This window comes from Myotis nattereri (genome assembly GCF_964212035.1).
Source record: "Myotis nattereri genome assembly, chromosome: 1".
In the NCBI taxonomy this organism is placed as follows: Eukaryota; Metazoa; Chordata; class Mammalia; order Chiroptera; family Vespertilionidae; genus Myotis; species Myotis nattereri.
The window spans coordinates 70,179,740-70,205,568 of NC_138075.1; the positions used below are offsets into that span (position 1 = coordinate 70,179,740).

Below are 25,829 nucleotides of genomic sequence, written 5' to 3' on the forward strand. Positions count from 1 at the left end.
CTTAAGCCTGCAGTAGGGATTTGCATTCTCTACAATAACTTTTGAGCTGTTTTCTCAGCATCATTCTACTTAGCTACAGCAAAGAAAATATAGTAATGAAAATGAGTAATGAAATAGGCATGAAAGGAAACATTTTAAAAAGTTTTCTTGAAAGACTCTGAAGCTTCAGTGTGTGAAAGTGCGTTTTCTTTCATGATTCCAAGTTTCAGTTCATGAGTTTAGAGCAGGGGTCTTCAAACTACGGCCCATGGGCCACATGCGAATACAAATATTGTATTTGTTCCCGTTTTGTTTTTTTTACTTCAAAATAAGATATGTGCAGTGTGCATAGGAATTTGTTCATAGTTTTTTTTTAAACTATAGTCCGGCCCTCCAACGGTCTGAGGGACAGTGAACTGGCCCCCTGTTTAAAAAATTTGAGGACCCCTGGTTTAGAGGGCACACATTTCTTCTCTATCATGTGGCAGGATGTTGGCAAATGGAAGCTGGTCACACCTTATCTTTCCCTTCCATCAAGAATATAGTCCATTTTAATGCAGCATTGGCCACCCCGTGGAAAGGAACTGCCAGGTGCCACTGGATCCCAGAATTCCACTGCCATTCATTACAGGAACAAGTGGTGGGGGGAATGTAGATCTTATTGACATTATGGAGGGTAATTTCCATGTAGGGTGCTGGGTAAATAACTCAGAGTTCATTGTATTGTCAGCCTGCGGGTATTTGTGCATTACTCTAGGCACACAGACACAGCTTTGGTGTTCTCTGAAGCCGGGAGTTAGGAATTTACTCATTACATGAAATTTACCAGATTAGAAAAGTTGCTCAATTTTTTGGTATTTCTATTTGATTACTTCTATTTAGTTACTACTATTTGGTTGCTTCTACTTAAAATATTCATCTTGGGTAGAAGATACTTTTAGTCTTTCAGTAAAGAATGGCTTTGCTAACACACGGTCAGCTGACTTAGTGCTTGGTATGTCATTTCCTGTCTCAGACTAGCATAATACATGGATCTGATCTCACCTATTGAACATAGATAGGCATGGGAATCCCTCCTCAATTGTTTCTATTGTGGGACTCATCATGTATGCATGTGCTTTATCTGTCCTTCCTTCCTACCTTCCCAAGGACATCTTGTCTCTAAGAGGAGAATGCCCATTCAAAGAGAGAGGAGATGAAACCCAATAACATTGCTTTGAGGCTTCTGAATCCAACCATACCTGAAGCCCCAGGCTTTTAGTTCCATGAGGCAATAATATTTTTTGATATAAATTTATAAATCAGCTAAGCGAAGGTCACTCGCAACCAAAGAGTGCTAGTATAAGTAGTAAGGAATCTTCTGCACTGCAGGGATCCAGTTTCTTAGAATGTTAACATTCACTAGAAGAATTGATAAACTCTAACTTTGCTCAGCCTCCATGATAATATTCTAAAAATGGTCTAGTTCGTTTACTGTCTGGTACTGTTTAGCTTATCCATAGAGCCACAGACATCTATTGACAGAGCTCTTTACTGGGCAAGGTCAATCTTGGAAAGACAGCATGGGGAGGAAAGGTAATCAGGTAGGCAAACCTCAAGGGGAAAGCGGAAGAAAACCTTTTCCCTCCTCAAGTTCTGCTGTCTCCTAGACGGACACCACTTGCTTCTTTTGTTCAAGGATATTTCCTGGGGGTCAGTGGGGTAGCATGTCCTCTGTCTCAAGCGTGAGAGATGGAAACAGGAAGCTTCTTAGCTTCCACAAGATGCCCCTGCTCAGTATCTTGGGCAGTACGTTGATAAGTACATCTGGATTTATAAAACTTATATGGAAAAACAAGTAGCCCAGAAGTCTGATGAAAAACAGGGTGATGAAAAAGGAGTATCGGAAAATCCTGAAAAGAGAAAGCCAATAAACTGTTAACCAGAGGTTCGAAAACCTGGAACAAAATAATAAGTCATATGCAAAGGCATGTCTAGCTTCTTCTGGGTAGTCAGATGTCTCCCACTCATTGCTGCTTTTATTCTCAACAACCCCTTATAAAGGCAGCCCCTACCCATAGTTACTCTCTCCTATCAATGGGTTTTACTTTGTTCTAGCATTTCTCACTGTCTGAAATGTTATTCCTTTATTTATTTATTTATTTATTTATTTATTTATTTATGTATTTATTTATGTATTTATTTATTTATGTTTCCAAAAATTGTTTTACATAGTGGTACCAAATTATACCCCACCAGCAAGATATATTTTTTTGTGAATCTGCATCCTCCCCAACACTTAATATGATCAAATTAAAAAAAAATGGCCAATCAAATGGACATAAAGTAATGCCTCAGCATAGTCTTGGTTTTTATTTTTCTGATGAACAATGATGTTGAACATCTGATCATAGGCTTACTGGTCTTATGTGCTTTCTCTTGCTTTCTTATTGATTACTAGAGGCCTGATGCACGAAATTCATGCAAGGGCCTTGGCCCCACCCCCCACCTGCTGCCGCTGTGGCCAGGGGCCTCTGCCCCCTCTGCCTTGGCACCCGTCCGCTGTGGCTTTGTCTGCAAGGAAGGACGTCTGGAAGGACGTCCAGTCTAATTAGCATATTATGCTTTTATTATTATAGATAGGAGTCCTTTATATCTGATATAAATCCTTTTCCATTGTGTGTATTTTAGTATCTTCCCTCTACTTTATAACTTTCACTTGCTCTAATGTATGAAAGAACAAAAATTACTAATTTTAATAAAGTTTAGTTTATCAGCCCTTTCTTTAATTAGAATCAGTGGTTTTTGTGTCTTGTTTAAAAAATAAAATCATTCCCTACCTAACAGACACTATTTTATTAAGAGTTTATGGTAGTTTAAAAATATGTCCACAAATTCTTTGATATTTTTCCCTTCAAGAGATTCCCCTCCATTGGAATGCGGACTGGACTCAATGACTTGTTTCAAAAGAAGAGAATATTGTGGAAGTGACAGTGTGTGACTTCCTAGACTGCACGCTGAAGACAGTGCGGCTTCCTCTTTACTCTTAGGAGGGAGCCAGCAGTCATGCTGGGAGGACACACAATCAGCCCTGGGAGAGGTCCACGAGACGAGGAACTAAGATCTCTTGCCAATAACCAACAAAATTTTCCAGGTGTGTGTATAAATTGCCTTAAATGTTGACCCCCTAGTCCCAGCTAAGCCTTCAATGACTCTGGCCAACATCTTAACCATAACCTCCTAAGAGGCCCTGAGCTAGAACCATCAACTAGGTGGTTCACAAATTCCTGACCCATAGAAACTGTGAAATAACAAATGTCTGTTGTTTGCAGCCACTAAGTTTTGGAGTCATTTTTTTTTTCTTTTGAAAATATTTATTTTGTTTTGTTTTATTTATTTTATTCATTTTATTTTTGCCATCACCATTTATCCCCTGTATGCCCTCTTCCACTTCCATCCACCCCCCAGTCACCACACTGCTGTCCATGTCCATGAGTTCTCTCTCCTTTTTCTCTTTTTGCGGCAGTAGATAATGCCCACTTTTGTTTGTTTGTTTTTTGACATTTAATTCCTCAACACATCTGGACTTGCTTTTTGTATATACTGTACAGTAATAATCTGGTCTTATTTTATAAATCTGGATAACCATTTTCTCCTCACCATATTTATAGAACAATTCTTCTTTTCCCCGCTGACATATAGTCGCTGTCACATATCAATGTTCTATAAGTGAACTGTTTCAGAACTTTTTGTTTTATTTCATTGGTCAATTTTCTAAGTCCTGTGACAATACTACACAATCATAATTGTTGTAGCTTCATAGTAATTCCTGGAAGGGCATGTTCCCCACTCCTTGCTCTTCTTTAAAATTGCCCAGGTTATTTTTAATCCTTACTCTCCCATATACAGTATTTTTTAGAACTTTATTCAAGTACATGAAAAATCTTTTGGGGAGTTTGGAGTTGAATTGACTCTATTAATCACTCGAAGACAATTGATATCTTTATGATGTTAAGGCCTCCTATCCATGATATTTCTCTTTTTTCACGCATGTTACCTTTAATATTTCCTGATAAATTTTTATAAATTTCACTATGGTATTCTTTATTTCTTCTTTAACTGATGTATTATTTTGCACCTGTGGTTTTAATATGATTTGCAGGGGGAAACTTCCATTGTTTGTGTTTGTTTTTGTATTACCCTTATCTACCTGTGCTGGGCTTCCCTCTGCCCCAGGACAAATTCACTACCCACTTTCACCCACAGTCAAAAACAGTGCTTCCCCACCAGCTTTTAACGTTTTCCTGTAGAGTTAATCTTGGTGACAGGATCCAGGATCCATTCTAATATAGCATCTTGGTCAGAATTAGAATCAGAAGCCCTTTACAAGTCTCTTCCCACCACTCTCCCTGAAGCTGGATATAACATTCATGAGAAGGTTTTGCGATGACATCTTAGGGATGACATTTCCAGGGAAAATCCTAGGAATAACCTAGCTTTCTTATCTCTTGAGTCAGTGCTCCACAGGATGTCAGAGCAGAACAAGAGGAAAGACATTTATAGTTTGATGTGATGAACTATACTAGTAGGATGTTGTGAGGTTCTCTTCTGGATACCAACTCTCTGTTGAAAGTATTACATATGTCCCCTTTTTCCCCCCACTAACCCCCTCCAGCCCCACCCCCTGCCCCAGGCCCTCACCATCCCACTGTCTGCATCCATGGGTTATGCATATAAGCATACAAGGTCTTTGGTTTATTACCTCCCCCCTACCTGCCCTCCCCCACCTTCTCTCCTAGATTCCACATTCTGTTCCATGCTTCCATGTCTCTGGATCCACTCCATTCATCATTTTATTTTGTTAATTAGACTCCACATATGAGTGAAATCATGTGGTACTTGTATTTCTCTGATTGACTTATTTCACTTAGCATGATACTCTCCAGGTCTCTCCATGCTGTCTCAAAGGGTAAGAGATTCTTCTTTTTTATAGCTGCATAGTATTCCATGGTGTAAATGTACCACAGCTTTTTTATGCACTCATCTACTGATGGACACTTGTGCTGTTTCCAGATCTTAGCTATTATAAATTGTGCAGGCAATTTCAGTTTGGGTACTGGTATTAAAGTATAGGTGAAAAAATTCTGCTAGTTGTTTAGGAAACTTTATATTTAGAGATATCAAAATAAGTAATGCATCACTTATCTGGTATGAAAATTTCCAGACAATTGAAGCTGACCTTTAAGTACCAATAATTTTATGTTAACTATTTTGATGGAACACTTTTTACATCCCATTTCAAACCACTTTGAATATATGTTTCTCTACGCTTTCTTAAGCAGATTATATTGAAGACAATTTGACCTTTTCTTGGAAATGCAAAGGCTTCATGAATACCAATTTTACTTTGCTATCAGAACTAATAATATCCACTCAGTTGTTTGAATCCTGAGTTCTTATTTAGTTTAACAAGTATTTCTTGAGCAATTTTTATGTGCTGGATAGTAGTGTTAGTTGCTATCTCTTTTCATAGTCATTTCTCTCTTTTATTTGCTGTTAGGCAGTGGTATACTTGCATTTAGAGGTTCTCTCCCATTTCTATTTTTTCCATGTCAGATGGGGTAATGTACTGACATTGTAACAAGGTTTGAGGGAGGAATATTGTACAAAATGCATGAAAACCCATTCATCATGCTTATGAACCACAGAAGCATGAAGATCTCCCCATTTTCAATCTACTGATGTTACTGGGGAACTAGATACATCAAGATAATTCAAATTGTTAAAGGCAAAATGTAGTAAGAGGAGATTTGCTGTATCTGTTTTAGGTGAATGATTCTTGTTTCTGATAGCCATTAGGCCATTATTTTCTAATATTGGAAAGTTGAGATTAGTAATTGCCTTTGAACAAAGAAGTCATAACATTAGAACTGAGAAATGTCGTCATCGATGACATTAGTTTGTTGACTTAACTGTTTGTGTATGTGTGTGTCTATACAAAGTTCTCCTTGTCTAGACTTTGCTTTCTGCCAGGATGGCTAAGCATAACTCCCAGTTTTCCAGGAAGTGTACTCAAAGATATTTACTTACCTTTTACAGAACCATATTCCCTTATTTTGGAGAGAATTAACCTGGGAGAAGGAGGAACATTGATAAGCAATTTCTGGAAGCTACCATCACTGTCAAATAATATTTTGTGATGACAATATATTTGTGAATAATATTCAGTGAACATTAGTTAATGTTACACAGTATTTAGGTAATATCTTATGTTTTAATATGCATAAATAGATAGATGGAATATTAAAAATGTTTTTATTGATTTTTAGAGAGAGAGGAAGAGGGGGAAAGAGAAAAGAAGATGGAGAGAGAGAGAGAGAGAGAGAGAGAGAGAGAGAGAGAGAGAGAGAGAGATGAGAGAGAAACATTGATCAGTTGCTTCTCACATGCACCATGACTGGGGAGTGAATCCACAACCTGGGCATATGCCCTGACCTAGAATAGAACTGCTGATCTTTAGGTGCATGGGGCAATGCTCAACCACTGAGCCGTACAGGCTAGGGCAACAAATGAAAACTTTAAAGATAAAAAAATATATATAAAATTTTATGTTTGCTTTTTACATACTGATAGGAATAAATGAAGGCATAGAAAGGTAAAGCATGTTGCCGAAGATCAGTGTTCCTAGAGACCAGGTGTTCTGATTCTTGGCTCTTTCAGGTGCACCCTTACCTTCTCTTTAGCCAGTAATCCTTAGAGAAGTTACAGGCTTTGAAAACCATACAAACTTATTCCAAGGGATACATTTTAAAAGTTATAAAAATGTAAAGGTGAGGATAGATCCTGAATTTCTGTGGTATCTCTATTCTAAAATACTTTCTTAGTTATTTCACTTTACTTTTAACTTTTAAAATAAAGATATGTACAGAAATTATATTCGTTCAAAGTGGGGGAAATGAAGTTCACAGAACTGGAATTAGAAACTTTCTGGGTTACAGATTTGGTTACAGCTGGAGTGAGATCAAGTGGCATGCTAGCTGGCCAGTTGCGCAGGCAGCCTCTCTATAAAGATTGCTCAAACATCGTAGGTCAGCAAGCCATCATGGGATTGATCATCTTGATAAAGACAACTGTTTTTCCTCTAATAGGTGGTCAGAGGGAACACTGATAGCCATTGGTAGTAGATGGTGAGACACATCAGGGAGCATGCCAAGCTTGGTTCTAGAGAGGTTAATTTCAGTTTTGTTTGCTGAGGGTATGCAAGCTTGGGGCCAGAGTCACTTGTTCAGGACAAAGGGAACCATAGCCACTGTGAACATTGTCTAACATATATCTAAACATCTGGAGAATCTAAACAAGGGCAATCAATGGTTGATTATTATTTTAAAATATGTTTTTATTCATTTCAGAGAGAGGAAGGGAGAGTGAGAGAGCAAGAAATAGAAATATTAATGATGAGAATCATTGATTGGTTGCCTTCTGCACGCCCCCTACTGGGGATAGAGCCCACAATCCTGGGCATGTGCCCTGATCAGGAATCGAACTGTGACCTCCTGGTTCATAGGTGGACACTCAATCACTGAACCACTCCCACTCGGGCTCAATGGTTAATTATTGATACTTGTTTATAAGGAACAGATAAGTTCTCTTTTCTTAGATTATAAAGACCCTATGTCATAACATAACATTTCTGGTGAATGCTAACCTTGGCTCTAAAGCCAATATAAATTACAAAAGCAAAGTCCAAAAAGTTTATTTTTTTTGTCCTATGTACTTGCTGCTACAAGATGTCACATGAGCCAAGAGGCCTGGTGCTTTATATCCAATCCTATTTCCTTCAGACATTTGCATGCTAGTATATTCTGGTGACATCATGATGTTAAATATAAACAGACATAAAGAAGCAATGACTTCCTATGTTTTAACTCGGGCCAACTCTGATTAGACAGTGGGAGATGCCTGATACTCTGTGTTGTAAAAGATTCAGGACCATGTTGGGATCATCAGGAAAGAGTATGTGTTTGTGGGAGATGGAAGGAATGAGTGGTGTATGTGCCATGTGCTGGCCTCCTCTCCATAGAGCGCACCCTCAGTTATATGCTCCTTCTTGCTTCCATTCTGCATTCCCTTAGGTCTTAGGCTAGTTTCTTTCAGAACATGTCATTTGTGTGTCTACAAAAAGAATGAAGACTATTGTTCCTCAGCATCCTCTTTGCTTGCTTAGATTTGGAATGTCTTGGAATGATGTCTGGTAAATGTTCTTGGAAAATGCACATGGGAAGATTGGTAGATGATTGGTGGCTTGTGGTATTTAGGAAACTCCTTTGAGAGGCAATGGCACTGAGAGAAGCTGAGGCACAGTGGAGTGCTTACCTTGTTATTTCGGCTGTTGTACTCTTTGCTTGCAGAGCTCATGCTCAAGACTTTTGATCTTGGGGAAAAGAACCAAAATAGGGATTGAGTAAAGTACACTCCAATATTCATATTATGGTGACTTAACAATTTTAGATCCTAAAGCTATGCTGTCCACTATTGTAGCTACATGTAGATATTTACATTTAAGTTAATTTAAAAAATCAGTTCCTCAGTGACAGCTCAGTAGGTGACTAGGTCCTACCTATTGGATAGCACAGAAAGTTCTCTTGGGCAGCCCTGTTCTAGGATCTTAGCTTAGAAGCCAGGCCATAGCTAATGCTCAGGAAGAAGTTGGGCCATCGTGAAGGTGTCCTTTAGAGGCGAGGATCTCCAAGTCCTGGTACCCTTACCCCCAGGCCACGGTGTGTATTTGGGCTATTCAGAGGCCAAATGCAGTTTTGGTCTCCTTCTCTTGATTCCCAAGATTCCAAACTATTTAATAAACAGAAATACTTCTTGACTAAATTTAGATTTGACTTATAAAGAGGGTCAAGAAATGGAAGTGAGATTTTCGGTTTGGGTTTCTCACCATTTAGACCCTTATTTATCATTTCTATTTTTTAAATTTTATTTTCCCCCCATCACCATGTATCCCTCTTATATCCTCTTCCACCTCCACCCATCCCTGCCCCTCATTTCTAATTTTTAATGTTCATAGTTTGATAGAGTTTGAGTTTTATACTATGATAAATTGAATGTGTGTCTAGGGATTAGTTTCATTTTCATCCCATATAGTTTCGTTTCCATATATTTGGAGGAAGTGAGGATGGTACTAAGTTTTAAGGCATTTTCTGTAATATATAAAGAGTGTCCTACTTATCAAGGTGACTGACCAATAACCCTTTCTAAAGCATATGTTCTTGACCTTAATATAAACTTGAATATTTGATAATATGATAAAAGTATAAGGGGAGATGTGTTTCTCAAGTCTTTTAAGAAGCATGGGAGAAGGACCTGCCCTTTAATGTTGGTGTGGTTTAAATGGAGGTCCACCAGATCACTGACAGGGGGACGCTGTGATTTGGGGCACCCTCAGTTCCAACTAAGAACTGGTCAGAGAAATGTTTGCTCTGACCCAGGCTGAGATGGAGTTACCACTAAAACCAGGATGTTCCTTTGTTTGCCAAAGCTCACACTTCTCTCTCAAGGAATCGGGTCTCTAATTCTTCTTCTATTTTCTTCAAAGTTTCCTGGTACTTCTTCAAAGGGAAAGAAAAGAAACCACAGTTACTAATGAGCAGCTTTATGCTTTTGCTAATCATAATAAGCATGTATTATTACATTGTAACATGAATGTTTGGTATTCCTATTGCCCGTTTGTCTGCTTTCCTCACCCCCACCCCCACCCCACCACTATTGATCTCTCACTATACTTGACCATTGGGCAGCACCCTGGGGTAACAGGGATTATAAATACGCAGAGTGCTCATTATTAATTTAAGAGCACAGAGGTTGGGAGAACATGGAAGTAATAGAATTATATTAGTGGTGGTGATTCGAGGGCCCTGAAGTCTTTTGTAATACCACCTTGAAGAGTTAAAATTGTTTGAGATAGTATTCTTTGAAAAGCCTGGTTACATTTCATCCTGTGCCTTATCAAACCCGTTGCTAGCCCTTTACTTAGGAGCTGTACCTTTATGCAGAGGGCCTGGTCTTCACAGAGCTGGACCACAAATGCAAAGTCTTCCATTACCTGAGAAGCCAAAATTCAGTTTTAAAATTCTCTCAGTAAATTGCTTTAAGAACAAGAGTATGCTTGTTTTGTTCTACATCAAGACCCCAAATGTGAATTGTTCTAAGTATGTTTTAGCTGTATGTGTGTACTCATTTTTCTTTTTCTTTCTTTCTTTCTTTCTTTCTTTCTTTCTTTCTTTCTTTCTTTCATCTTTCTTTCTTTCTTTCTTTTTCTTTCTTTCTTTCTTTCTTTCTTTCTTTCTTTCTTTCTTTCTTTCTTTCTTTCTTTCTTTCTTTCTTTCTTTCATCTTTCTTCTTTCTCTCCCTCTCCCTCTCCCTCTCCCTCTCCCTTTCCTCCTCCTCCTCCTCCTCCTCCTCCTCCTCCTCCTCCTCCTCCTCCTCCTTCTTCTTCTTCTTCTTTTTTTTTACACTGTACTAGGATAGAATGAACCACCTCAGTAGCTTCTGAGGTTCTATCACCACAATTACTTTAGCAAACCTGGTTCCCTTCACTTCTGCAACATCATTCTTTTTTTTTTTTTTTTTTTTTTGATAAACAAGCAGTAAGTATTTTCCAATCCCAATGGGAAATACTTGGGAACAGTTGGAGAAAGATAGATACTAATGCTGAATTTATGGATTATGGAATGTACCCTGTAGCAATGTTAGAAAGAAGTATTAGGGGACTGTATTACTGTTTCTTCCTCTCCTCCTTGGCCCCTCATGGTCTGGATCTGGAATCCTATTCGAACTCAGTCGTTTGAGGAATGCATTAGATGGTCTGACCAAGGATCAAGTTTCCCTTCCTTTGGGAGAAGTGATGTTGAAATCCCTGCCGTTACCTTGGTCAGCTTCTTCTCTTGTTCAGCACAGGAAGCTTCCAGCTGCTTTAACTTAGCCTGTAGAAAGGAAAGGAGATTGGTAACACAGCAAAGTGGAAACCAGAGGGGACCCCATTCTGAAATGCCCTCTCGAAGGTTATCCCACAGGTGGCTGGAGTCCATCAGGCACGATTGCAGGTGTCTTTTTGATGGAGGAGCCAAACCATCCAGCATCCTTTGCAGCTCTCTGGGGACCTGCTTTTCTAAACTTTCGACCTCTTCCATCCATCAGTGCTGCCTTCACCCCTAAACTTCAATTCTCAGCTTCCTTTTTAGTTTTTTCTCTTAGGGAAAACATCAATCTTGAAAAATTTCACTATTCCTTTTCCTTTTATAAATCCATTGCTCACGCTCTCCTCCCTCTCTGCATCCCTTCTTCCCTCTTTTCCTTCCTTAAATATTTGTTGAAAGCCAGTTCTATATTGGCCACTATGCTGGAGTGACAGGAGGGGGCAGGGGGAGCACTGAGGATGCAGGGGTGGTAGGATTGATAGGCTCTCTGCCTCTCAGAGCTGACATTCTAGTTGGGGGAACCTAACAAATAAGTCGACATGATAATGATCAGTGCTATGAAGGGAACAAAAACAGAGGAATGTGGTGAGAGTGAGTGACGGTGTAGGAGCTGTTAGAGGTGGTTGGCTGAGGCCTCTCTGATGAGACGCTATTTTAGCTGATGTCTAAGTGATAACTATCACACAAATGGATATCTGGGAGAAATACGTTCCACGCAGAAGTGACAGCAAGGGCCAAGACTGTGAAGTAGCACAGTTTGGTGTGTATGGAGAAGTTATGTGGCTGGAACATGGGAGAGACTGGTAAGAAGAACATGAGGTGAGGAATGTTAGATACGGATGAGAGTATGTGGGGTTTTAGAATTTCTAAAATTAGTTTGATTCTTTATACTAATTGCAGTGAGAAGCCAAGAAAGATCTTGAAGTAGTAAAGACACAACCTAATTTTTGTTTTTGAAGAGGACGTTTCTATGCATGGAACATTGCGTAGGAGTAAGAGTAGAAGCAGGAAGACTAGGTAGGAGGCTCGTGTGGTGTGAAAGGCTATGTTGCCTTGCAAAAGGGTGGCAGCAGTAGATAGAGAGAAATGATGCAGTTGTGGTATATTCTGTAGCTAGAGCAGTCATGATTGCATATCCCTCCTTTTATTTTTCAGCTCTATTGTTCTCACTTTCATCTAGGTACCATTATTTCACATCTGTGCTCTTCTAACAGTTCATTTCCCTTCCAATCAATTACATTCAGGGCCAGACAATCAAATGTGCTAAGGGCTATATTTTCAAGACAATGATCTGAGTCACAAGGAGTTGAAGCGAGCATCCTATTAAACTGCTGAACTGATCACCCACATGCAAAAGGACCAGAAGCAAAAGAAATGCTGTATATTTCATAGAATTAGAGACATCACCTGATAATTCTAAGTCACAGGTGGGCAAAGGGGAATGATTCAAATAGTTAATAATCCCCTAGAACTCTTTAGGGCTGGGCTGATCATTGACAGGAAAAAATAGCCATTGTTCTGACAATGCCTGGAACTCTATCTATTGTCTATCAGCTCAGCTCACCTAACATAGCCAGCACAGCCAGACTTAAAGTGTCATCTCTAGATTCTGGCTGGGTTATTGTCAGAAAAACTTGTCCTGGAGAGAAGAAGGAAGAAAAACTCCTCATTGCTGTAGTTATATAGCAAAGGAAGTCAAGGGGCTTCATGATCCTTTCTAGTCTGAGCTCTAATTTCTTCCCAGTGTACACTATACCTGCAGGCTCCAGATTCCTTCCTTTCCAGATAAATTTCCTGGATAAGCATGGCCAAGCAAATTTACTTGGTAGATTTGAACTTCTTGTGTTTTTTTAGGTCATCAACACTAATTGGCCAACAGAAGATAGGGGAGTAATTCCTGTTCTTTCATTTTCTGTTTCTATTTTTGGTGTGTTCATATCTTTGAAGATTTCATACATACAGTGTGAGCTTAAGTGTGGGTTTAAGAAACTAAAGAGAAGTTAGATAAGGCAAAGAAAAAGACTAATTCTACAGAAAGTATTTAGAATTTTATCTGCTCTCTGAATAAAATAGGTAAGTCTTTAATTCTTCTTGTATCTTTGATCAGATGGCTGTGGTTGTGCCCAGATACTTAGCTTTGGAACAAAATCAGAGAAATGCCAAGCCCTGTGTGACGTGCTTAGTAGGTAGAGGTCACTATATACATCATATAGACAATGGGGATCCTTTCGCCATGCTCAGAAAATAACAAAGCCTTATCATGCCAAGTAAATAAAGCAAACTGAGATGTGGATGGAAGGGTGGATTTTTTTTTCTTTTTATTGTTGTCAGTATTATAGATAGTCTCCATTTTCTCCTTTTTTGCTGCCCTCCACCCAACCCCTGCCCCACCCCAGGCTTTCCCCATACTATTGTCTGTGTCCATGGGTTATGCATATATGTGTATATATATATGATTTTGTTTAATCACTTCCTGGCCCCTCTATCCCCTTCCCCACGGAGACCTGTTAAGTGTGTTCCATGCATCCATGCCTCTGGACCTGTTTTGTTTGTCAGTTTATTTTGTTCATTAGATTCCACATATAAGTGAGATCATGTGATATTTGTCTTTTGCTAACTGGCTTATTTTGCTTAGCATAATAGTCTCCAGGTTCATCCAGGCTATTGCAAAGGGTAAGAGTTCCTTCTTTTTTACAGCTGCATAGTATTCTATTGTAGGTTACTAAATATTTAAGTGAACAATTGAACAAATTCTTTCTGGATTGGAATTATTAACAAGGTGTGTGAACTGCCTAATGCATAGTAGATTTACAAATCCTAGTTCTGCCTCTGGATTCATACATATATTTCAGTCAGACTTTTAAATAATGACCTTAAAATTATGTGTCTTTTTAAAGTTTTTGCCCTCCAAAAAAGGGAAAAATTTTATCCACACAAATTTTTATATACACAACCTCATTCAATCTTCAAATCGAAGCTGGCAGTAACTGATTAAATTGCTCAACTTCATACATCAACCACACTAAATGCCGGGGCCAGGATTTAAACTACAGACTTTACCTCCAATGTTAATATGTATTTGTGTTCTACTTTTCCTGATGGAAGTGAGAACAAAATATGTAGCTTCAGAGTGAAAATTCTTACTAACGGCAGAGGAGAATTCAGCATTCAGTGGCTCTGTCTTAAGCTTGACAGGGACTAAAACTACAAACAATTCATTCCAACCTTGACAATTGTTTCCACTTGAAGGCTTATTTCCTAGTCACATACCCCAAACCCATTTAAAATAGTTTTTTCGTTTACCTTTGACTCTTCTGGTGTTCCCTCTAGATTGCCCTTTTCAGACCTGGTTGCTTTAGGTGATTTTCTTGAAAGCTATGGTTTCAAATAATAATAATAATAAAGCATTTCAAATAAATAAAAATACATCAAATTAAAAGCTATAGGAGAAAAAGACATTTTCTGATGTGTGGGGCCAGTAACTTGGTCTTGATAAAAAAAAACTACAAAAGGTCTAGCTGGTTTGGTCAGTGGTTAGAGCAGCAGCCCACAGTCTGAAGGGTTGCGGGTTTGATTCTGGTCAAGGACATGTACTTCAGTTATGGCTCAATCCTGGCCCAGGTCAGGGCGTATATGGGAGGCAACAATCGATGTGTCTCTCTCATGTAGATGTTTCTCTCTCTCTCTCTCTGTCTCCCCCCACCCTTCCACTATAAAAATCAATGGAAAAAATGTCCTCAGGTGAGATTTAACAGAACAACAACAACAAACAAACTGCCAGGAGATGGTCCCTTGGTGGATACACAGGAACACCTTAATTCTACTTTCATCTTCTCACTAGTCTTAGCCACCAGAGCTAGAGTCCACTCAAAACACCAGTACTTCCCTGAACCCAATTTTGGGTCACTCAGGGTTGCAGGTATGGGTCATAAAGTAGGGTAATCATAGGAAATCCACTGAACTCTGTGTAGAAGTTGGGGTAGAGGGAATGCCTGGACAAGGGAAAGGAAAATCTTGGAATTAGTTTTTTAAAAGTCTCTATTGAATATAAAATTAACTTCACCGCAAAGGCTCCAGTCAATTACTTCAACAGAGATTGTCTGTTGGAATTCATATTCTGTGGTAGAATGAAGAACCCATGGGATCACTGAATACCTTGGATATCCCACCCGCTGCTCTCACCTGGTGCTTCCAGGGAGAATTGATGGCATTTAGATCGTGAAGCTCAGCCTCAGGAAAGTAGAGCAGGAGTAGTACCCCCCTCCCCCACCCTCCAGCTCAGGCCTCCCTGACATCTGGGTTCCTCTATAATGATTTTCCCTCCTTGCCTCTTCGATGACTGGGAATGGTGTGGGGACACTGGGGAACACAGAACTCCATCCCACCTTTCTTTGAAGTTCTTCTATACTGTGGACCAGAGTCTCATTCTTCCTTTCCTGTTGAAAGAGGTAGAGTGTAAGTGTGCATCTGTACACCACCATCCTTCTTTATTCAGTGGACTCTTCTCCAGCCTGCAGTACCTCTACCTTGCTTCATAAAGCACCTGTGGTTTGATCCCAATATATACACACCAACTTTCCAGGGACAGAGACGCCCACATGTAGGGCCTACCAATATTAAATGTTATCAAAGAAACTCTGCCTTCCACACATCCCTTTCCATGCATGAGCCCATTCTGCCATGACTTTTTTTGTTTTAATTAAATACTTTTAGTTCTTCTTTTTCAAATTTATTGATGACACTATTACAGCTGTCCTGTACCCCGCCCCCCTTTACCCACCTTCACCCAACCCCCACACCCCCTTCTTCTGGCCATCACCACAGTTGTCTATGTCCATGGGCTACGCATATACTATGTTCTTTGTCTGTCATGATTTTTCAGCTGACTCTTCTTTGAATATAAAAAGGGAGGACTAGCTTTTCTGACAATTGATGAAGGACAGGATGAGGAATAAAACTTATCAAATAGCTCTTCCCAGCTCCTAGCTTACAAGTCTATCTGTTTCTTCTTCCAGCTCCTGCAAGGCTCTTTCCCTTTCTAGTGCGGTGCAGTTTTCCTTCTCCCACTCCTCATCTTCTGCCGAATCTCTGGTCTGAGTGACCTCACTTTCCAGCCTGAATGGCACAAGCACAAACTGTGAGAAGCTGGCAGTTTCAAAATTGATAAAACACAGATATCAGTTTTAAGGGTACATCAAGGACAATAAATACAGATCTCAAGTTTAGAACCCTTCTCTCCTGGATCCTTAGAATCAGATTCATTATAAAGGTAGGAAAAGTAACACTCCCCTGCTTTCTAAGTCAAACACACAATGTTCTTCCTACTCAAGTAAATGTCACCTGGTCTCCTAGAAATCTGCTAGAAACTTACTATATTTCAGGGCATAAGCCAAAGAGAAATGCCCAAGCATGAAGAAGAAAGTTTTAGCTAAACAAAGTAGAGGTCTCTAGAGCAAGCTGGTAAATTTAATCGTGTCTCTTCTTCGCCCTCCTCCCCTCTTTTTGGATTGGGAGTTTCGCATATGAAACCCTCACACTCACCTCTGAATCTCATCTTCTTTCTCGTGGATTTTGAGGAGAAGTTCCTGATTTGCTTCGTCTATTCTCTGCATATCCTTTTCAAGGTCCATGTTCAAACTGTTAATGTTCCTCTTTGACTGGGCCAGTCTTAAGATTTCCACTTTCTTTGACCTATAGGCTCAGCCCCCAAATAAACAAGGGCCAGTTATCTTAAGATCAATAAACTTTGGGCTAAAGGGGGTATCTAGTAGGCCTGTAATTCATCAATATCACTCTTTCTGGGAGCAAGCCTTTTATTTCTCATTCTTAAGAAATTATATTTCTTAATCATGCTCTACAAACTCAGCCAGTAATGGAGCTCTTCCCCCAAGCTGTTTTGTCCAAAGTGCTCCACTCTGATTGCAGAAGCTTTGCTTCCCTAAATCTCCTAGTGCCATGGTCGGCAAACTGCGGCTCGCGAGCCACATGCAGCTCTTTGGCCCATTGAGTGTGGCTCTTCCTAAGCCTTAGGAGTACCCTAATTAAGTTAATAACAATGTACTTACCTATATAGTTTAAGTTTAAAAAATTTGGCTCTCAAAAGAAATTTCAATCTCTGTACTGTTGATATTTGGCTCTGTTGAGTAATGAGTTTGCCGACCATTGTCCTAGTGCATTGAAGAGAATGGTTGCTCATACACATTTTTCACAAACATCTGCTCATTCAATCAATACACTTTTATTGAGTACTTTTATCCAGCAGGTGGCACATCATGTACGGTTGGGCCCAGGTCTGTGCAGAGCCATAAGAGGTTTCCACCAGCAGGTAGGGCTTTAGTCTTTCCCTCCCTCCCATCTCAAATATTCTCCATTGCCTACTAGAAAGCTTAAGAGCTACCATGGGAAATCACGCCATTGAGCACACAATATGACTGAAGCATTCATTTTCAAGAATGCAAACATTGGAATCAGAGGAATGGCAGTGTGAGAGGTTCCCCTATTCTCTTCCCTTAAAGTTTCAACAATTTAAACAGCTATAATTCAACAAAGGATTCCCTGCTCAACGCACAACCATGTCTGAGACACAGGCACACTGAAACTTCTGAAGGTGGGTGAGTGGGAGTGAGCCGGGGAAGAGGGCAGGGAGAAGCGTGGGATAGTGCCACTGACTGACACAGCCTGTAGCTCATTGTGGGTCTTGGGAGAGGGGAAGAACCAGGTTGCTGCCTGCACTCCCTGAGCCTAGAGAAGCAAGGTGACACTGTGAGCTCTGCCAGAGTGATCGGTGCACGCTGTGTAAACCCATGGCCCAGGTGGAGACAGAGCAGAGAGGTTACTGTGATTGTCTGGCAGCTGCCATTGCCAGGCAGAAAAACAACGCCAAGGAGCCTGGCCACCTCCCTTCATCCACCCAGAGTTCGCTCCCCCTCACCCTCTCAGAGCTTGCAGCGGGCCCCAGAAGAGGCTGTAGTGGTGAGTGCTGGGCTACAGAGCACATTGTATTCAACCCTGAGAACTGGAACAATAGAGGTATTTTTTTCCCCCCTGAGTTGTAGGCACATGCTGCTGCTCATCCCTGTGACAGGGGTAAAGATACAGAGGTGATATCTGGCAGTCACCATTACTTGGGGGAGACAAAGCTACAAAGGTACCAGCTTGTCTCTCCCAGCTCATCTCACTCCCACTCATTGTGGCTACGCTGTTGGCAGAGGCTGGTTGCAGGGTACAGCTTGGAACCCCAATGCTCAGCACATTCCCCCATGGGGGTGGTGCCCTGAGACCAATGAGACCTGATCACAAAGAAGATGCCGACCTCACTAGGAAATAAAGGGCATTTTTCACTACCCTCAGAGAGCCCAGAAAAAAGATAAAGCTGCTATAGAAGCCAGAACAGTGCAAGAGAAACTAAAAAAACGCCAGTGCTTCATTGCCCCTAAGTGGGAAACAAAAGAAAGACTTCTCCTTATCAACTAGAGAATGCCACTCTTAATAATATAATTCCCTCAGATGCCTAGACAGAGAAGGAATCTATCAAATACCTAAAATAACCAAAATAATGAGGTAGCTCAGAAAGAAAATGAAAAATCCCCAGAAAATAAATGTAAAGACAGAAATATGTGATTTAAATGACAAAGAATTCAAGATTTCAGTTCTGAAAAAAATTCAATGAGACACAAGAAAATGCAGAGAGTTTAATGAATTCAGAAATAAAATAAATGAACAAAATGAATACTTTACCAGAGAGATCGAAACTTTAAAAAAAGAACCAAATAGAAATTCTGGAGATGAAGAACTCAGTAAAAGAGATGAATGATTAGCAAGCTTAGGAAACAGAGTTGACTAGATGGAGGAAAGAATTAGTGACATTGATGATAGAAATCTAGAAATGATGCAGATGAAAAAAAGAGATTTGAGAGTAAAAAACAAACAATAAACAACAACAACAAAAAAACCAAAAGATGAAAAAACTCTACAAGAACTATCTGACTTCATCAGAAAGAGTAATAGGCTTACCAGAAGGAGAAGAGAGGGACAAGGGAATAGAGAGACTATTCAAATATTTGATGAAAACTTTCCAAACCTATAGAAAGAGCTAGATCCTCAAATCCAGGAAGCAAACAGAACACTTAATTATCTCAATCTAGAAAGGCCTTCTCCAAGGCATATTATATTAAAATTGGCAAAAGTTAATGACAAAGAAAGAATTCTCAAGACAGGCAAGGGAAAAGAAGACAGTAACATGTAAAGAAAAACCCATTAGATTTATCAACATAAACCCTACAAGCCAGGAGAGAGTAAAATCAAATATTTAAACTATTGAAAGAGAGAAACTACCAGCCAAGAATAATACTAGTATATCCAGCAATGTTATTCTTTATATATGAAAAAGAAATAAAGGCTATTCCAGACATACAGAAGCTGAGAGAATTTACCACCACAAAATGAAGTGGGTTAATTATATCTGAAACAAAATTATGAGTAAGATTACTAGACAGACAGAAGCAGTATATTGTATCCCTTTTTCAGAAATGGGTATTATACATTTAAAAATAAATTTTAGAGGAAGTAAAAACATTGAAAAAGGAGAGAAGGCAAAGACAATATTACTGTAATTTGGAAATGAACTCACAGCAAAAATGGAGATAAATTGTGACAATAAAAACATAAAAGGGGAGGAGGTAAGGTCTGAATTTGCAAAGGGGAATGGAGATAAGAGGCATTCAGAAGAAAAAGGACTTTCTTTTGCTTATACCCAATGGTAACCACATACAAAAAAAAAAAATCTAAAACTGAGACACATTAGTTAAAAAAAGAGAAAACAGAGAAAAAAAATCATAGAATACCACCAAACTAAACAACAGACAGACACACAAGGGAAAAGGAACAATGGAGACACAGAATTATCAGAAAACAAAAGATAAAATGGCTATAGGAAATCCTCATACATCAATAATCACCCTAAATATAAATGGACTGAATTTAGCAATAAAAAGGCAGAGGAGCAGATTAGATAAAAACAACAACAACAACAACAAAAAAACACAAAACAAACCCAATCATATGTTAGCTTCAGGAGGCACATTTTAACTGTAAGAACAGATATTGACTCAAAGTGAAAGGGTGGAATATAATTTTTTGAGCAAATGAGCAGAGAAAAGTGGATGCAGCTATACCCACATCTGACAAAATAGATTTTAAGATAAAGTAGTAACAAGAAACGGTGGACATTTTATAATGATAAAGGGAACAATACTTCAAAAAAATATATACTTTTCAACATACATACACCCAACCAGGGAGCACCAAAGTATATAAAGCAACTACTAACAGAATGAAAGGGAAAAACTGACAAAAACACAGTTATAGTAGGGCGTCTATATACACCATTGACAGCTATGGATATATCATCCTAACAGAAAATCAATAAGGAAATATTGGCTTTGAATGACACATTAGACCAAATGGACATAGTTGACATTTACAGAGCCTTTCATCCCAGAACAACAGTTATACATTCTTTTCCAGTGCACATGGAACATTCTGAAGGACAGATCATATTTTGGGATGCAAAACTAGCCTCAACAAATTCAAGAAGATTGAAATTATACCAAGTAAATTCTCCGACCACAATGCTCTGAATCTGGAAATTAACTGCACAATGCAAGGGAGGAATACCACAAATATGCAGAGATTAAACAACATGCTACCAAAAAAACTGGGTTAAAGAAGAAATAAAAGGAGAGCTAAAAAGATCCACAGAGACAAATAAGAATGATAATATGACGTATCAAACTATTGAGATGCAGCAAAAGCAGCAATAAGAGGGAAGTTTATATCATTACAGACTATAAAGAAACAAGAAAAACCCTAAATAAACAACCTAATATTACATCTTAAAGAACTAGAAAAAGAAGAAATGCAGCCCAAAGTTAGCCAAGGGGGGAAAATAATAAAAATTAAAGCAGAATTAAATAAAACAGAGAATAAAAATACAATACAAAAAAATTAAGGCAACGGAGAGTTGGTTCTTTGAAAAAGTTAATAAAATTGACAAACCTTTGCCTGGACTCACTAAAGAAAATAGAGAAAAGACTCAAACAAAACCAGAAATGAAAGAAAAGTTACCACATACATCATAGATATACAAAGGTTTATACATGAATACTGTGAAAGCCTATATGCCATCAAACAATAACCTAGAAGATCAGACAAGTTCTTAGAAATATATAACCTTCCTAGACTGAATCACGAAGACTTGGAAAATCTACACAGAATGATCATCAACAGTGAGGAAATTGAAGCAACCATCAAAAATATCTTAAAAAGTAAAAGTCCAGGGCCAGATGGCTTCACTCATGAATTCTACTAAACATTCAAAGAAGATTTAATACCCATCCATCTCAAACTCTTCCAAAAAGAAGAGACAATACTTTCTAACACATTTTATGAGGCCAACATTACCCTGATACCAAAACCTGGAGAGAATAACACACCAAAAAGAAAGCTACAAATGTAAAACTCTGAAACAAAATACTAGCAAACTGGATACAACAATACATTAAAAAGATAGTACATCACAACCAGATGGCGTTCATTCCAGGAGCTCAAGGATAGTTCAACATACGCAAGTCGATCAAAATGATACACCTCATTAACAAAATAAAGGATAAAAATCATATGATCTTATCAATAGATGCAGAAAATTAATTTGACAAAATATAACATTAATTATGATTAAAACACTCAATAAAATGAGTGTGTAAGGAAAATATCTCAAAATAATAAAGGCCATGTATGACAAACTGTCAGCTCAGCTAATCTCACACTCAAGATGAAAAAGTGAAAACTTTTCCTCTAAGCTCAGGAACAAGACAAGGTTGCCACTCTCACCACTGCCATTGGACATAGAAATCCTAGCAGGAGCAATCAGGCAAGAGAAAGAAATAAAAGTTATCCAAACTGGTAATGAAGAAGTAAAAATGTTACTTTTTGCAGATGGCATGATTCTTTACATAGAAAACCCTAAAGACTCCAGCTAAAAACTATTAGAAACACTAAACAAAATCAATTTGCAGTATACAAAATCAATCTACTAACAATAAAATTTCAGGGTAAGAAAAAAATAATTCCAATTGCAACAAAAAGAATAAAATACCTAGGAATAAACTTAATAAAGAATGTGAAGGACATATACACTGAAAACTATAAGACATTAAAAGAAATTGAAGAAGACACAAAGAAATGGTAAGATATTTTGTGTTCATGGATTGGAAGAATTAAAATAGTTAAAATGGCCACATTACTCAAAGCAATATACAGATTTAATGCAATCCCCATTAAAACCCCAATGGCATTTTAAAAATAAATATAATAGCCAGCTGGTGTGGCTCAGTGGTTGAGCATTGACCTATGTATGAATCAGGGGGTCACAGTTTGATTCTAGGTCAGGGCACATTCCCCAGTAGGAGGCAGGCAGGAATAGCTGATCAATGGTTCTCTCTCATCGTTGATGTTTCTCTCTCCCTCCCTCTCCCTTTCTCTCTGAAATTAATAGAAATATATTTTTAAAAATAGAACACAAAGTCATCAGATTTGCATGGACCCACAAAAGACCCTGAATAGCCCTGACTGGTTTGGCTCAGTGGATAGAGTGTTGGCTTGCAGACTGAAAGGTCCCAGGTTCGATTCTGGTCAAGGGCATGTACCTTGGTTGGGGGCACATCCCCAGCAGGGGTTGTGCAGGAGGCGGCTTATCAATGTTTCCCTCTCATTGATGTTTCTGACTCTCTATCCCTCTCCCTTCCTCTCTGTAAAAAACCAATAAAAATATATATATTTTTTAAAAAGACCCTGAATAGCTAAAGCAACCATGAGAAAAAAAAAAAGACAAAGTCAGAGGTATCACACTCCCTGACATCAAATTATACTACAAAGTGACAATAAACAAAACAGCATGGTATTGGCAGAAAAACAGACACACAGACCAATGGAACAGAATTGAGATTCCAGAAATATGCACAGATATATGGGCAAATAATCTTCAACAAAATAGCCAAAAGCATACAATGGAGAAAAGAAGTCCTCTTCAATAAATTGTCCGGGGAAAATTGGAAAGCCACATGCAAAAGAATAAAACTAGATTGCTAACTGTCACCATACACAAAATTTAGCTCAAAATGGATCAAAGACCTAAATACAATCCTGAAACAATAAATTACATAGGAGAAAACATAGGTACTAAACTTATGGGCCTTAATCTTAGAGAAGATTTTATGAATTTGACTTCAAAGGCAAGGGGAGCAAGAGCAAAAATAAATGAATGGGACTATATCAAGCTAAAAAGCTACTGCACAGCAAAAGAGATTTTCAACAAAACAAAAAGGTAACTAACCAAATAGGAAAAGATATTTGCAAACAACACTTCCAGGAAGGGTTTAATATCCAAAATATATAAAGAACTCATACAACTCAACAACAAAAAACAATTCAATTAAAAAATGTTCAGAGGACCTGTACAGATACTTCTCCCAAGAAGACATATAAATGTCCAACAGATATATGAAAGAAAAGATACTCAACATCACTAGCTATTAGGGAAATGCAAATAAAACTACAATGAGATACCACCTCACACCTGTTAATGGCTATCATCAATAAGACAAGTAACTGAGTGTTGGAGATATTGTGGAGGAAAAGGAACCCTCATTCACTGCTGGTGGGAATGTAAATTGGTACAGCCACTATGGAAAATAGTACGGAAGTGCCTCAAAAATTAGTAATAGAGTTACCATATGACCCAGCAATTCCTGCTCTCAGTACCTACCCAAAACATTTGAAAACATTTGTAAAGATAGATATATCCCTATGTTCACTGCAGCATTATTCACAGTAGTCAAGACATGGAAACAACAGAAGTGCTCTTCAATAGATGATTGGATAAAGAAGATGTGGCACAAATATACAATGGAATGCTTTTCAGCCACAGGAAAAGATGAAATATTGTCATGTGCAACAACATGGATGGATCTTGAGAATATCATGTTAAGTGAAATAAATCAGATGAAAAACGTTAAGAATCCTATGATATCACTCATATGTCAGATATAAAACTGAAAACAACCAATGAACAAGACAAACAAATAAAAACTCATAGCCACAGACAACAGTTGGTTGTTACCAGAGGGAAAGGAGGGTGGGGAGGAGGTAGGTAAGGGTAAAGAAGGTCCAATAGATGCTGACAAAAGGAGATTTAACTTTGGGTGGTAAACACACAATGCAATATACAGATGATGCATACAGAATTGTACATGGAAACCTATGTTATTTACCAATGTCACCCCAATAAATTTAATAAAAAAACCAAACATCTTTTTTTGAAGTAAATTTGCAAAAAGGAATGGTAACACTAGAGTAGTCTAGAAAGGGTGCTTGGCACATGTGAAGCTTCAATAAACTTTTCCTTGGTTTGTCTTTGAAATGATTAACCAGAATTAAGGTAGTGAGATAGAAGGACTTTGAGTAAGAATGAGATGATTTTAGAAAAGAAAGTCCTACCCTGGAAAGCTGGCTTGGACAGGGAATTTGCAAATGTTCTCACTTCAGGTAGGCATAAAGTCCTTGGCGTGGAGTGCAGTGGGAGACAGATAGGTAAGAGTAGGAGAAAGGGAGATGAGAAGATGAGGGAAAGCACCAATAGCAGATCTGCTTCATACCTTGGTCCTTGGATGTGGCTTTGCATAATCATGATTACTTACTCATAATCTAGCTGATTTTCCTTGTGTTCTTCCATTGTAGATTCCCTAAAATACCAGCAGAGATGTTACTAATGAATTGGGGAAATGGGTCTATGTATGAAACATAGAGTGACTAGCTAAGAGTCCAAATATAGGAACAACATTAAGTTAACTGGTTTTCTCCCTTCAATCCTCACATTTGGCCATGACAAAACCTAGCCTTTTGATTCTTCTGCCCATATCTGATTATGCCTTAGAAAGGATACACTGAGGAGACAGGGATAATGCTGGCAAGTTAAATATATGTCCTCCTAGTAGGTATATTCGGAGATGGATCACCTACCCAAAAACCTTTGGAAGTTTATACACAGAAGTAAGAATAAGGATTATCAATTATTCTTAGGTCCCTTTTTGCTCTAGGCCCTGCTGCTTTCTTTAAGGCCCCAATGAGAATGGTGTGCATAACCACCCTAAAAAGTAATCTCTCTGCTCTCTAGCCTGGCCTCTGCAAGAATCCTTCTATATTAAGATCTTTGATATTAAATTGGCTAAGGAAAACCAAGCCAAAGTTTTTTGGCTCATTCTGCCCCTTAGTTTCCTCTTTTACTTCATTTCTTCAACAAACTCTACCTCCCCTCTGCTGGATATGATCTTTCTGACTCTGCCCTAGTCAATAGTCTTCTGAAGAGTCTAATCTTTTCCCACTGGAACTATCCAGTAGAATCTCAGAACCTCCCAAGTGGTCATAGCTCTGCTGTTGACATTAGGTGGGTGGGGCAGCATGTCACAATGGGAAGGATGACAATGGGTTCTCATGACTGGTATAGAGTTCAGAGCCTAGATGGGCGCATGTGTTTCATGGCCGAGTCTTCCCTCTGGTAGCAGTAGGTTTAATGGGCCTGATTTCTGGGGAGCATGAAGGGGTAGCCCCTTTCTTTTTTATTCCTCTGGCAGGTTGAGCTCCCTCCCAAGTGTGACTTCTATGAGAAGCCTGAGTCCCAAGACCAGCAGTGTGATGCCATCATGTAGCTAACTAACTAACTAACTAACTAACTAACTAACTAACTAACTGTTCATTCATTCATTCATTCATTCATCAAGTACTGAAACATTGAGAGAGCAGCTGTGTATGCCAGATAGGCACTGTTCTAAGCAC

The 25,829-nt window shown here is 38.8% G+C and overlaps 1 protein-coding gene across 1 annotated transcript; it reads right to left on the minus strand.

Annotated features, from left to right (window-relative positions):
* Nucleotides 1–1,672: 1,672 nt before the first annotated feature.
* Nucleotides 1,673–25,420, minus strand: TMCO5A (transmembrane and coiled-coil domains 5A; the record flags this gene model as incomplete). Its single annotated transcript, XM_081114194.1, has 12 exons — nucleotides 25,304–25,420; nucleotides 24,695–24,739; nucleotides 16,482–16,631; nucleotides 15,932–16,055; nucleotides 15,326–15,376; nucleotides 14,244–14,315; nucleotides 10,890–10,946; nucleotides 10,007–10,066; nucleotides 9,508–9,572; nucleotides 8,332–8,389; nucleotides 6,049–6,089; nucleotides 1,673–1,871 (listed from the first exon to the last, which is right to left on the minus strand). Exons 2-12 carry the CDS (start codon nucleotides 24,727–24,729, stop codon nucleotides 1,673–1,675), a joined length of 912 nt encoding a protein of 303 aa, XP_080970320.1. The 5' UTR covers nucleotides 24,730–24,739; nucleotides 25,304–25,420.
* Between the last annotated feature and the right edge of the window lie 409 nt (nucleotides 25,421–25,829).